The 13,721-nt window shown below is 40.7% G+C and overlaps 1 protein-coding gene across 9 annotated transcripts in view; it reads left to right on the top strand.

Annotated features, from left to right (window-relative positions):
- LOC127366928 (partitioning defective 3 homolog) overlaps nt 1–13,721 on the top strand; it is a 227,449-nt gene that overhangs the window by 28,117 nt on the left and 185,611 nt on the right. For all 9 annotated transcript variants that reach the window (XR_007885414.1, XM_051406444.1, XM_051406423.1 and 6 more), the window contains exon 2: nt 8,772–8,873. Coding sequence is in view for 8 of the 9 variants with exons in the window: in XM_051406444.1 (XP_051262404.1) it covers nt 8,772–8,873 (102 nt within the window). In the remaining variant the exon portion in view is untranslated. The remainder of the gene's footprint in view (nt 1–8,771; nt 8,874–13,721) is intronic.

Raw genomic sequence — 13,721 nt, 5'->3', positions numbered from 1 at the left:
AAGTCTGGCTCACAGAGAGAGACAAGGACACCTGGAGAAAGGAAGAAATTGAGTAGCGAGTTCTTGGGCTCTTGAATGCAGCCTCCTCTCTCCTCTTTGGCTGTTTTTTTTTTTTTTCCTACCTGTCACCTTCATTGACGCCTCTCGCCCCATCCTCCTATTCAGACAGAATATTTATAACCAAGGACCATAGCCCTTTGCCCCGCACATCTACGCACAGCCCAGCACAGCAGGACGGGGCAGTTGTTAATTCCACAGAGTCAATGGCAAGCAGCAAGTCTGGCGGCAGTCCAGGTCCTTGAATTCCACTTGGCACTTACATGGGGAGGAATGTTTGGCTCTTGAATTGACCTGACGGTGCTATACGGTCAGACAGAGTGATGTAAATGCTGACATAGATGGCAAACACACACCAACTGAAAGTTTGAATTTTGTCTGTAGTGATATTCTTTTAAAGAGCTTTACAGTACATTTTCAAGGCTCATTAACAATCAACAAGCCAAATGTTGCACATTTAAAGCTCAGTATATCAAACTGTGAGGTCTTGAAATAGCAATAATCAAATGAGACTGTCTACACAGTGCTGATTTTATATGTTGTGCAGTGCAGTGCAGTCCACACACATACACTCACACACGCGTATAAATATATACTCACAGAGTGGTTGCAGTCCCTCGTCACCACGTCACACTGACACGTGTCTTTGTACAGAAAGCTGTCTGCGGTTTTGCACGCATCACCTTGCACTTGAATGGCATTTTCCAATTTCCTCCTCTCTTCTCACGTTTATACTCAAATGAAAGGGTCTTTTGTTTCTTACCTCAGCCTTGCTTCGACCCTGCAGCGGAGGTCACATGCAGCGTGTAGCCCTGCCGTGGTTGTGCATACACCGAACATCAGAAGAGATTGAAAGGGGATTTGTCAAACTCGATAAGCGGAGCAGGGAGATGTTTGTCTGCTAGATAAAGACAGGTTGTAATATTTACTTGAGTCATTCTGTGTTTGACCAAGGGTTTGAAAAGGTTTTAATCCATCAACTCTTTTTAAAACATTCGCCAAGGCCTCGAGGAAACAAGTAGCAGTTAACCTTTTTTTTTTATTCAGGGAGGGTTCACTTCACTTTTTTCCAGCAGTGCTTCTTATTTTTACAGTCACACCTGAGCTGCTCATTACAACAACAGTCCTTCATTGAGCAGTACAAAAAGAGCCTTTGGGTGTTGAGTTCCTTTTCAGATGTCAGGGCAGTATTACCTCATCAGATCTCACTGACACGAATGAACATATTTTCTTGAAAACATTAATTTTGTTCTTTGAAGTGCAACTTGATACTTACATTTCTTTTCTACTCTTCAAATTCTACTCTTTTAATTCAAATGGAGGACTTTTTTTAGTTAGAGTATCAGGCCTCCAAGGATCAGCCCACCAACCCCAACAGTATTCTATCTGGGGATGTTTGTAAGGATGACTTAAGCTGAGATTTTTGTTTTTTTGTTGTTTTTCTTAGTGTCTTTCTTTGTGTCTTCCTATGGAAAATGGTTCAATGCTGTTTTAAGTTTATATTTTATGGTTTTATATTCTATGTTATCTTGTGGGTATTTATAGCTTGTGTTATGTAATTAGCAAAGGCATGGAGTTCAGTCACATGACTTGGACTTAAATAAAGACTTGTGACCACCGACAGCAACCAGTCATGTTTCTTGAGCGGGTAAATTTTTGAAGGTAATATGTACACATTATAAATATAATTCATTACTTGACTTGAACCCTTTTTAAATTGACAAAAGTTAACCCTAACCCTTCAGTAAGGGATTGTCCTTATAGCAAATAGCCACCAGAGCATTACAACAAGAAGTTGCTTGCCAACACACACACACACACACACACACACACACACACACACACACACACACACACACACACACACACACACACACACACTGGACATTAAGTGACAATAAGCCTACTGTATGTTCCTAATCCATTACTCATTAGTGTAAAGCATGTGTTGCCACAGATTGTATCAGGTCGTGTTTTTGTTTGAAGTCACTGCAAGATTAGTGTCATGTTGTCTTAATTGTAGCAGCTTCCACCATCTCATTGCCTTTAAGTGACTTCCTCTCAGTCTCCATCTGGCCTTGGTTTAAAGTAAAAACCCCTCCCTTCTCTGAATCCTAAACCTACAATCATTTAATTATTCTTCAGATCTTCTGTGTTTTTTCTGCATCATTCATTCTAACCAAATTGAGAGCAAGGAAATGCATTTTTTAGTGATGGGCAGCACTCTGGAGAGTACCAAATGGTGTCACACTAAATTTGCAAATCACATTACACAAGAAATGCGTTTTGATCTGCTTTAAACCCGCATCAATGCAGCACCGCAGGCAGGCTAGATAGGCGAAGGATTCCCAGAGAGGATTCACTGCAGTGTTTCTGAATATGAAACGAATCTTAATGTGTGTCAAGTGCAGGGCAGCATTCTGTGAAAGTTTTATGGCTGTACTAGAAAACAGAATGTAGGTGTAAGAGCAAACTGTTAGGAGATACAGGTAAAAGGACACAGCAGTTTGATTTCAAGTGTTGCTTGTCGCATCAATACATCACAACCACGTCAGTTACAAGAGAACAAAACAAAACCTTTGCCAAGGACACTGCGTGCCTACGCAGGCTTCTACACTCATTTTACATAGTGTACCAGGCTGGATTTGACAGAACATTGCTGCACTCTTTAAGAGCACAAATACATTTTGCTTTGTGGCACAAATAAGGAAAAGTTACTTTTTGGTGAAATTGGTTTGGGAAGGTGTGTCCAGACTGAGTTTTCATTAACTGGAGTCATGCGGCTTCAGGATAAGCACAACTTTATTGCTCAAGCTGAAAAATGTTCAACTCACATGGCCTCGATTTGTGCAGTCTCGGGCAAATTTGTGGCCACTCACGACTTTGCATTAACTTTAATCATGCTACCTATCAAATTAGCTTTGCAGTCTGTCTGAACACATTTTTGTCTGCTTTTTGGTTCTCTCTCTAGTTGTGTCTGTTCAAGGCAACCTCATTTTGAAGTGGCTCTGAATTTGGTCATTTAAAAGAACTTGCATTTTTCTTTTCAAAATTTTTAACGAAATGTTCCAAAAAGATAAGGACGCACTTATTTATTAGCTTCACAGCCGGTCCTCTGCGCCTCCATCCTCGACATTGTTTGTATCGTCTGCATTTGTTATATGTCCATCCGAAACATCTGAGGCAGCAGACGAACTGGAAGACGTACTGGAGGATGAACTGGAAGATGAACTCGAGGAAGAACTGGAAGACGAACTCGAGGACGAGGTCTCAGATGGTGATGCAGATGTTGAAACTACTTCTTCATACAGCTGGACAGCATCCTGTATGCTGCTCAGAGCGGAATCGTAGGTGTCAGAGCTCGACCCATCCTCGGGCGAAGAATTTCTCGAGAGCACGTCTTCAAAAACACTGTCCATAAAGGTGTTCCAGAGAGACTGCTCTGAACCTGCGCTGTCCAGATGGTACTGGATGACAGACAGCACTGATTCGTCACTGTCAGAGTCATAGCCCGGGCCAGCCTCGCTCAACATGTACTGTTAAAAAACAATTTTAAGACATGATGTTGCCTCTGGTAAGTTTAGAATTTGCCATTACTGAAACAGTAATAGTTATACACTTAATCGATAATGGAATAATTGCCCTACCTCTGTGTCTATCAGTTCGTTGTTGTCGTAGATGTGTTGAAAGTACTTCAGGTGGTTGTGCAGTTGGACGAGCTCCAGGTAATTGGGCTCCTCATCGTCGTCTTTTTCGCCATCACTCACGTTCTTTTCAGCCTCACTGTCACTCTCATCTGACTGGAAGGCTGAGTGTAAATCTTCCACAGACATTTTGGTGTGTAAAGGCTGTACATGTGTTAAAATGGAGTCCGAGGCTGTGTATAAGAATTGATCAGGATCAGTGTTGTCATAATAAATTCAGTCTGTGCTTATTGTTCTGGGCAACCAGTCAGTGCTTTGATTTGAAAAGGCTTGTTGAGTTCTGAACTTGCATCAGCTGTATGTAAGTTCTCTCCTCAGTTATTGTGTAAAGTCCAAACTAGAGGCTTATTATTATATTTATATATTATATAATCACCTACTAAAATTGGTTGCACCACAATTACTTGGGCGTAATTTAACTAGTTTGGAAGTCATAAATAAGCCAAGAGTTCCATCGTCGTGGTAACTGTGCGCATTAGCTTTCTGACTTGCATGAGCCACTTGGCTAAGGAAGCACATCGTTGTTTATTGATTTGCTTGCTTGTTTTTTAAATATTATATCAATAAATTAGAGCTCTACTTGATTAATGTGTTGCAAAATGGCTGCAATGAATTAAACCTTAGGGGCATTTGTAAGTATTTAGTTGTTACTGAGAGTTAAGTTGTAACGTATCTCTGTGGTGTAACCGCTTTTGTTTTAATGCATAAATCCCAACTTAGTAATAATGTATGTTATAACGAGGGTAAGTGTGTGCAGCAGGTGCAACAGGCTCCAGGACTGCTGTTGTATGTTCTGCAGGGTTGGTTTGTGGATCAGAATTGTTTTTTTCAATCGTCAGATTTTGTACAAAGATGCACCTTCTTTATCTTGGAATCAAGAGCAGTCACAGAATCTGCAATGATGATCTTCTCCTCCATGTACCTTTTTTTTATTCCGGAGCTACAAACAAAACTTTCTGGCCCAACGTTTGTCACTACACCGTAGGGGATGCTTTTTAAGCCTTGTTTCCATAAAGTTACGCAGTTTCAAATATAGCGGAAGTCTTCCCTCAATCGCAACCTCAGAGAAAATGAATAACAGTGAACTTGTTTCCGTGCCACAGAACAGCAAGGGGTTTTCCATTGCCATTCTGCACATAAATAACGTACAGATTCTGCTGTAAGTTAGAGAAACTAAAAAAAAAAAATGATTTGGTCTATTCTGCTTCCTGTTTGTCAAGTTTGCAGTAAATGTACTTTATTTTTAATACAGCACACTCGTGGTTGCTAACTACATGTTTTTATAGCTGTAATCAAACAGCTTGATGTGCATAGTTGTAGAAACTCCATTTGTATTTAATGAATTTGAAATTATTAACGTGAAAATCCTTCATTAAATGTAGCACACAAGAGAGTCTGTTTCATATAGTGGATTGCTAATATCTTCTAGAGCTTGACTGATACTGCATTCTGAAGGCTTGTGCTTATGTGTAATCTTTGATAAAATATTAGAGTTAATTGTTTCTATGTAAAATATTCTCAGTCAGTAGGCTACATACGCTCTCTTTGTAACAGCTCTAACTGCGTTTTTATGTTTAATATAGCTATTATATATGAAATATATAATATAGTGCTATAATACGATGTATTATTGTACAACACCATGGGGGGCATACTGTTGTTGTGGACACAGGCTCTCTTCATGGATCTTCCTTTTTATGGTGCTATTGCAGAGCAGTGAGTACCTCAGGAACGTCTGTAATGTAGTGCTGGGCTTTCCCCGCAGCCGGCGTGTTGGCCTTGGCCTGCTTCCAGGTCTGTTGGGCCGATGAGGGGCCACAGCCGGCGACGCTGTCTTTGATCTCACTCCAGATCTGTCCCTAGTTTTTTTTTTTACCTTAGATAGGGGCCTGCCAGATGAGCTTCATGGGAATCTCAATTGGGCCCCTAGGAAGCGGGCGAAAGTGAGAAGTTTGTTTTTCAAATATTAGATGAGGCATTAAAGGTAATTGAGTCAAGTTTATGAGTTGTATGGACGGTGGGAATCCATCTTAAACGGAGATGCCCTCATTGGAGCTTTCCGTCTCTGGCATACTATAACCTTGTTTACTATGTGACTCTGTCTCCTGTCTCAAGTTTGGCACCATGACATTTGCTGTGAGCTATTTTTACCGCATGCACTTGGCCCCACAGATTGACACTCTAACAAACAAACATTTTATACAGTCTTTTATGTGGCCTGCCCCACCCAGTATGTGAACTTCATATAGGCAACCACCACAAATAATAAGCCCACATAGACACACATATCAACACTTATGGTAACACCACTTCTTCAGATCTAAACTGGGGACGGCCTTAGGCTAATAAAAGCCTGAGGTCTCCAGTCTGGGATCCTTGTGTCTTATTGTTGTTTGTGTTTATGACGTGTAAGGCTCCATTCAGATATTTTATGGCACGTGATCCGTATACACTGTATGTGGTGTGTGTGTGTGTTATAACTATAGTGAACATATTTTCCTCATGTCTGCTCAATCTTTAGATACATTTTTACTTTTTATTTTTCGATGAAAAAAGCGAAATGTTTTGTAAGTCATGTGACCTATTTGAAACAATGAACATCTAATTTCTCAGTTTTCTCGTGTAATTAATCAACTTGTTTAGGTTTTCAGGTTTTTTTTTTTGGATGTCTCAATTCCTTCAAAACAAAAAACTGAAGTGTGTTTGTAGCTGAATTGGATTAAATCCAGTCATTTGTGGCTTCCTTTCCTACAACACTTCACAGCTTTTGGACCGTGAAAAGAACCGTTGGACATGTTTTCTTTTCAGTAGTTACTTTGGAAACAAGAAAATTACAGACAGCAGCAACTTGAAAACAAGCCCTTACACACACAAACCTACAGTAACTGTTTGCATTGGTTTGTTGACAGATGTAGATCAAGTGGACGCTGGCTACTTCCTGCTTTTCTTTGTCCGATAAGAATTTTACAGCATAGCTTTGATTCGTAGAAGCTCTGATCTGGACAGACCATCTGGTTCATGTTTTAACCTAAAGCTTTAAGTTATATTTTATGTGATGATATGACATTCCTCTACCAATTGTAAAAGAACCAGTTTTGTAAGATACTTCTTACAGTTACAACACAGATGCTTTGTCCATGTTTAATTACGGATTCTAATCTGTATCAGAGTTTGTCACTGTTATAGTCATTTGTGTATTGTGATGCCATAATTCAAAACAGCCTTTCCCATAAGTCCAAACACCTAGAAAGAACCCGTAGTTTATTGGGAGACAGCACCTTTGCAGTGGGGTAGAGATTTGTGTGTAAATTCACATTTTCACACTGAGCTCCATCAGCTGGAATCCACAGGGTCTCTGTGTCGGGGGTTGCACAAAGTGACACAGGCTGTCACAAACCATGACATCTGTCACGGCAGTCTGACAGTCTGTGCGTGGAGCTGACAGCAAGCGACGCATAGAAAATACAAATGCTTTTGGCTCTTCTTTTGCTGTTACATCCTGTCACCTTTGTGGCTCTCCTGCTCCACTTGTAATTTCAGTCTTAAGGATTCACACATTTACAAGTCTTCTCCCCCTGTTGGTCATGCTCGCTGTCAGCTGTGAGCAGCGTGGGTGGTACTTTTTTTGTCAAAATAAAGGTTGTTTTATAAAGTTATTTAATATTTGCATCCATGTTGTAGTTCTACTTAGTGTATAGTAAGTTTACACACTTCTGTTGAACATATGTAACCCACTTTTAGTATGTAGTCTGAACAAAATGAAAAGTCAGTTTTTTACACTCCTCAATAACATTTTCCGGACCTCAGCCCGTCTTCCTCCACCTCTCTTCACCCTTTGATCTTTGTTTTTCTCTACCAATTTAGCTTTTTAAAAGTCTCCCATTTCTCTCTCCTATGCGAGCCTTTTATCTCGTGTTATTTTGCTAGTTCAACAGAACAGAAGTGTGTTATTATCCCTCTCTAATGTGTCTGGTGCCCTTTGCGGTGATCTGTTACAGTGGACTGGAACAGAACAAGTGGGTAATGAGGCTGTAACCCTCGGGGCTGCTGGGTGCGGGTTGAACCCAAACAGTCACGTCTTGACTCATAACTTGGCCAAAGGGCCGCCCACACGCTTACAGTACCTACACGTCTCTCAAACGTGCACTCGCATTAACGTGTGCTCATTCTGTCTTTCGCTCTATTGCTGCTTGCAGTAGAGCGTACGTGTATGTTTGTGCACATGTTTTTGCATGTCTGCATGTAACAACTGTAGTTCCCATTGATGACTGTGTTTACCATGATGAAAGGAACATTATACCTTTTTTTACTCATCGCCCTAACCCATCTGTCACAGTGCTGTTTTTAAAGCACTTTGATCTACATTTTTGAATGAATACTGATAAATAGTCACGCAAGTGGTTTCTGTTCTTGCTTTTTTCTTCATCTCCCCACCTTTACTTATCAAATATGACCTTAGCGTGTGTTTTTTATGTCAAACCATTTGACGAGAAGTTGGACTCGGTTATACAGTAGCTATGGCAGGGATTCCCCTCAGGGCCCTGATGTCCTGCTTCGAGGGCCAACGATGACAAAATGAATGTGCTTAAGTGTCTTTCTGAAAACTTTCCAGGCAGACCTGTGCAGTATTTAAGAAACATCTTTTTTTCCCTTCTAAGTGCAGCTTGTCAAATCACTCTGCAGCCCTTTAATCAGTGCTCATACTGGCTATTTTTTGAACTTTTCACTATCTTCCTCCTTTGTGTGATGAAATCTTTGATTACATATTTCACTTCCCTTGTATTTGCATTCATACTTATTGTCTTTGCTGATTCCTCAGCTAACATGGCCTAATGAGGATCAGTTTACTTTCTTTTTCATGATCATGCTATTGCAATGCACGTTAGGTCCCTTTGGAGGAGTGCCGTTCAAACGCGACAAGTCAGTTTATTTCAAATCATTGTCTGTTTTCACGTTATTTTCCTTTGTTGGTGGTTCTAAACGTCTCTTTCTTCTCGCCCTGTTTTCCAGGATGCCAGCTATTGGCTGCAGGTCCACCGGTTGGAGCACGGTGACGGCGGCATCCTCGACCTGGATGACGTACTCTGTGACGTGGCTGACGACAAAGACAGGGTGAGTGGCTAGATATGAACGATGGTGAAGACACTGATTAAGCAAAGTAGAGGTTTCATTGGTTCACATCCTTTTCAGCGTGGCTCCGTGTTAATGTTGATGGTGTTGGCAACATGTGCAAAATTTTGGGCTCTTGAACGGTGGGTCTCAGGAAAGGGGGTTTGGTGTTTTGCTAAAGTAAAAACAGTAGGGTTTGTATTCAGACTGGGTTTCCTGGTGCTATCCAAAGCAGAGGAAGTACTTCCTGACCAATCAGATAAGAGAAATTATTGTGTACCAGAACAGCCCGAATCAGTTTCTCAGCTTTAATTAATAGCACAGTTAACCATGTCTTTGATCTCAGAATGCCTTTATCTTTACATTAGCCTTGAGTCTCTTCTCTGTAACTCAAAACAAAAAATGGGTCTAGGTCGATGTGCTTCGCTTCAGAGATGCTGAACACTGACTTTGACACTCTTGGGGCTTGATGCATTAAACTCAGAGTCATAAAATCTACTCATACACAGAAATGTGCATACACATTCTTTTCATCAGATTTATAAAGCTGCACGTACGACTGTTTTATAAAACTGAATCACTGTGGAACTGAGCACACTCCCACAGTTAGCCATTGGCATATCAATTCAGCATCAATGTATGGATCATTAACAGGAAATGTGTGACTCAAATCTAGATAAAAATACTAATAAAAGGCATCTCTCATAAGGCTTTGATAGCCATTTTACAGATTGCTGTGTGGATTGCAAAAATAAGTCAATCAATGAAATTGGAAAACAACCTAAACAAACAATGTTTTACTATAAGGTTACGTCTCTCACCTTATATTCGATATCCACCTTACACATCTGGACCCTGGAATGTTACATTTCTGTACATTTTGTCCAAACACTGCACATTAGATCAAATATTACTGTCAATATTAGAAGTGAAGAACTGGAATTCGGTCTCTTGGTTTTTTTTTAGACTGCATGTGAAGTTAGTCAGAAGTTATTTACACTGGTCTGACTTCAGGCCTTGAACTTGTCAGCCTCAGATCCCTGACAATCATCGACCTGGTTCATCCATCGCCTCTGGTACAATTTGAGAGAGAGAGGGAGAGAGGGAGAGGGAGAGAGAGACTCATCCTGACTGACAGCCAGGAGGTCACAGGGTGACATTCTCCACTGTGTTTCGATATTTCAGTTGATTCCCTCAAAAGACTGAAAGGTGTCAAAGTACATGTTTTTTTGCATCAAGAGATCATTATTCGCTTAACATGAGGAAATTACATTAAACAAAAAAAATTGAGGTTTTCCAAGAGGACTGCATGCATAACTTAGGGTGACTGGTTGGATTGGAATAAACGTTTGTGTCACAGAACTGTTTAGTTCTGCAGAGCTGTTGCAAATGCAGCATAAACACCAAATGTGTCTGTGATGTGAAAAATGTAGTGGTTCAATCTTAAATGTGCATAATTGCTGATATTCTTAGTCTTGATGATAGTTTGTAAACTAAACGATCCTTCAAAATAAGGTGCGTCAGCCCTAATGTTAGCAGTAAAAGACAGGAATAGTAACTTTTCATCGTCATGCTCATTTTCTTATGTAAATCAAAACGGAAAACAAATATTATGGAAGCAGTCCTGTTGGAACTGGTTCTTTGTGAAACAGTAGCACTAGAATGCCATTTCAGTCCTCTCAACCGCACACTCATTTCTGTACAGTAATTATACAGTACCAGTACACAGTTAATTTGACACTGTTTGCCTGATGACAGAAAGTCTCATCAGACAATAATTCTCTGAGTTGGTCCATTGAAAGTAGAATTCAGCAGCTGAACAGAAATCCTGCGACACATTATCAGAGTTGGGGGGTATAAAGAGTTAGGGAAATTTTTTAGTCAGGTTTTTGGCAAGAATTTCAAGCCCCCAATGTGAAGTATAACTCAATCAAAACTTAAATTTAAGTAAGAATTTCTACTTGAAGCGTGTAAAAATATGTGACCTCTGCACTGTGAGATACGGTGTTGAACTTAAAGGGATTTTACGCTGTTGGTAATATGTCAACTCCATGTTTATAGACCTCCAGGTGTATGTGTGTGTGTGTGTCTTCATGCGTGTAAACTGGTGTGTGCAGTTGTGTTACCCTCTCGACGAGCTGTCATCAGACCTCTTTCTCCTCACCCTTTCGCCCCTACAGGCGTTTTCCATAGCAGAGAATGTGTACATATCATACATGACAAGTCTTCAGTCTCACCGATACAAATCTACACCGCTGTCACTGATCCGTGTATGTTTTGGTTCTCTGTGCAGTTTGAACATACATATTTAAAAGAAAACACAGAAATGGATTAAAAAATGTAATTCTGCATGGCAGTAAGTGAAAGGTTGAAAGTTCAATCAATCTTGAGTAACATTCAGTGTTTCCATCAGCAGCCAGATGTGCGTAGCAGGGCTGTAATGAAACAGAAATCAAATGAAAATGATCATTATTGATTAATCAGTCAATTATTTGTTCTTTTTTTAGTTTTAAAAATAGTGAAAAAAGCCCAGAGCATGTTCCCAGAGCTCAAGATGATGATTTTAAATAGCTTCTTTTGCCGACCACCACTCAAGAACTGTCCCGCACCAAAAAATTGTTTTGCTTGCTAGATGTTCAGACATGATTTAAGACATAAAATACTCTTTAAATAATAACATGACTGATATATTATTATGCAAAAAATGTTAAATTACCGAATTAAAAGTCCTTCATATGCAAATAATGTTCCTTTCAGTTAATTACTGGATCCAAGATGTATCCTACTCCACTGAAAAGTTGGTTCAGTGTTTAGACGCTTTATGGCTTCCATATGTAAGTTTCCTATTAGACCACATGTCCCCAGATGTCACAAAATCCTGCTCAGATGCACTTGTCTTAAACTTCTAGTTTATTGTTCTAGGCTTCTAGGTTGAAATTACGCACATTGAAGTACTCAGGGCACATACTGTAGAAGCCATACAAAAACTTTACCTGAATAAAACACAGCCTAGAATTAGAGTTAGATCAGTGAAGATACCTTACACACACTCTCTCTCTACTCGTTTCATGTTAATTAAGTAATGTGTTTTGGTGTTATTGACCTTCATCCAATCAGAGAACCTCAATAATTGAGTCAGTTTGTTGATGAAACCACTTGAGTCGGTTAAGGAATATCTAATCAAAGAATAAAAAAAAGACCAAGCCTTCTTGATCAGACTTCCTCCTGCCCTCAGGAGTGCCGTCCTCTGCCCGCTGAAGCTGCACCGGATGGAATCATTAACGGCACGATGGTTGGAGGCAGTGAGATGTTGGCCCCGTATCAATTACGTCTTGCTTTGCTCTTTGTTCGGTGATTAAAATCTAATCTTCGTCTGATTACCTTGGCACATTGTGAAGTTATTGTGGAATTGATACGCACTCTGAGGCAGAATCTGTGGTAATGAGCCGAGCTGGATTTGGGTTATGCCTGCCATATAGCCAGCAGCTATTCAGGTAATGCACAGCCTTCTGGTGCTCTGCCAATCGCAGTCCAAAAGGAATGTGACACAGAACCGGTGTGTGTTGGTATTTCTCTGGTGGACTATGTATGTATTCTTCTAAGGTTGGATCTCAGTCTTGGCACTACACGCCCTGACACACTAAGCTGATCCCGACTAATGAGTGGCGTCAAAAGCAGATTCATCACAGGCTTTGTTGCCTCACTATCATGTTCTTCTAACACAGTAAAAAGTTGCAGTCAGCACTGTAGAGTTTTCTTTTATACTTGCGAAATCACTTGATTCATCGCTGATCCAAAAGGCTTCATTGGCTGAATGGCCACTGATAAGGTCCAACTAAAGCCAACAGTGCCAGACACACTGCAAAAACTGTCACTGACTGAAGTCCAGAGAGACATTTAATAGTGAAAGAGGGTCACTGGTGCAGCCTCGATCAACTGGTGAAGCCGACTGATGGGCAGCAAACTCGCTCCTTTTTAAATCCCACTGTGTGAGTCAGGACCGAGTGTTTGCAGTCTGGTAGAGCCAGAAGAGCACACACTAGAAAGTGGGGCTCTGAGCCACAGTTCATAGTCTCAGCTGGCCCTCATCCCTGCTGTGTGTCTGTGTGTGTCTGTGTGTGTGTCGTGTGTGTGTGTCTGTGTGTCCACTGAGAGCAGCTGTGTGGCTGTCTCGGAGTGTGTGTGCCGTGTGGACAGGCTTGGAGCACAAGTGTGTGCGCAAATGAATCCAGCTTCTGTGTAGTGGTGGTGGTGTGTGACCTCTGACCCCAGGGAGATGCCTTATGATGACAGTCGGTGTTGTTCGTGATGTTAAGCGCAGCTGCTGTTGTGGAGAAATTAAATGAAGCCGGGCTTTTCTTTTATGGTGTCCAGCAATATCAATATGTAATGTTGTTAAAAGTGTGTGTGTGTGTGTGTGTGTGTGTGTGTGTGTGTGTGTGTGTGTGTGTGTGTGTGTGTGTGTGTGTGTGTGTGTGTGTGTGTGTGTGTGTGTGTGTGTGTGTGTGTGTGTGTGTGTGTGTGTGTGTGTGTGTGTGTGTGTGCTGCAGAAGGAAGACAAAGGCAGCAGACAAAGCGTGAGACAGAGGAACAAAATAACACAACCTCTGTATTTGACAGCTGTTTGACCTCCATCTTGTTGATCTGTGTGTGTGTGTTTATGTTCTGTGTTTTACATATACAGCGACATACACTCAGACTTTCACTTCAGTGTGTTTTTAATTATGAATAAGTAATTCTGATAATGTAGACTCGACACAACTTGTGCAGTGTCTTTCGAAACCAATTTTAAAGTGGCTTTGGCAGTCCTGAAATACATTTAATTTGTCTACAAATATCACAAATCCTCAG

The sequence above is a fragment of the Dicentrarchus labrax genome, unplaced genomic scaffold (genome assembly GCF_905237075.1).
Source record: "Dicentrarchus labrax unplaced genomic scaffold, dlabrax2021, whole genome shotgun sequence".
Classification (NCBI taxonomy): Eukaryota; Metazoa; Chordata; class Actinopteri; family Moronidae; genus Dicentrarchus; species Dicentrarchus labrax.
This window is presented reverse-complemented; position numbering and strand designations above follow the sequence as displayed.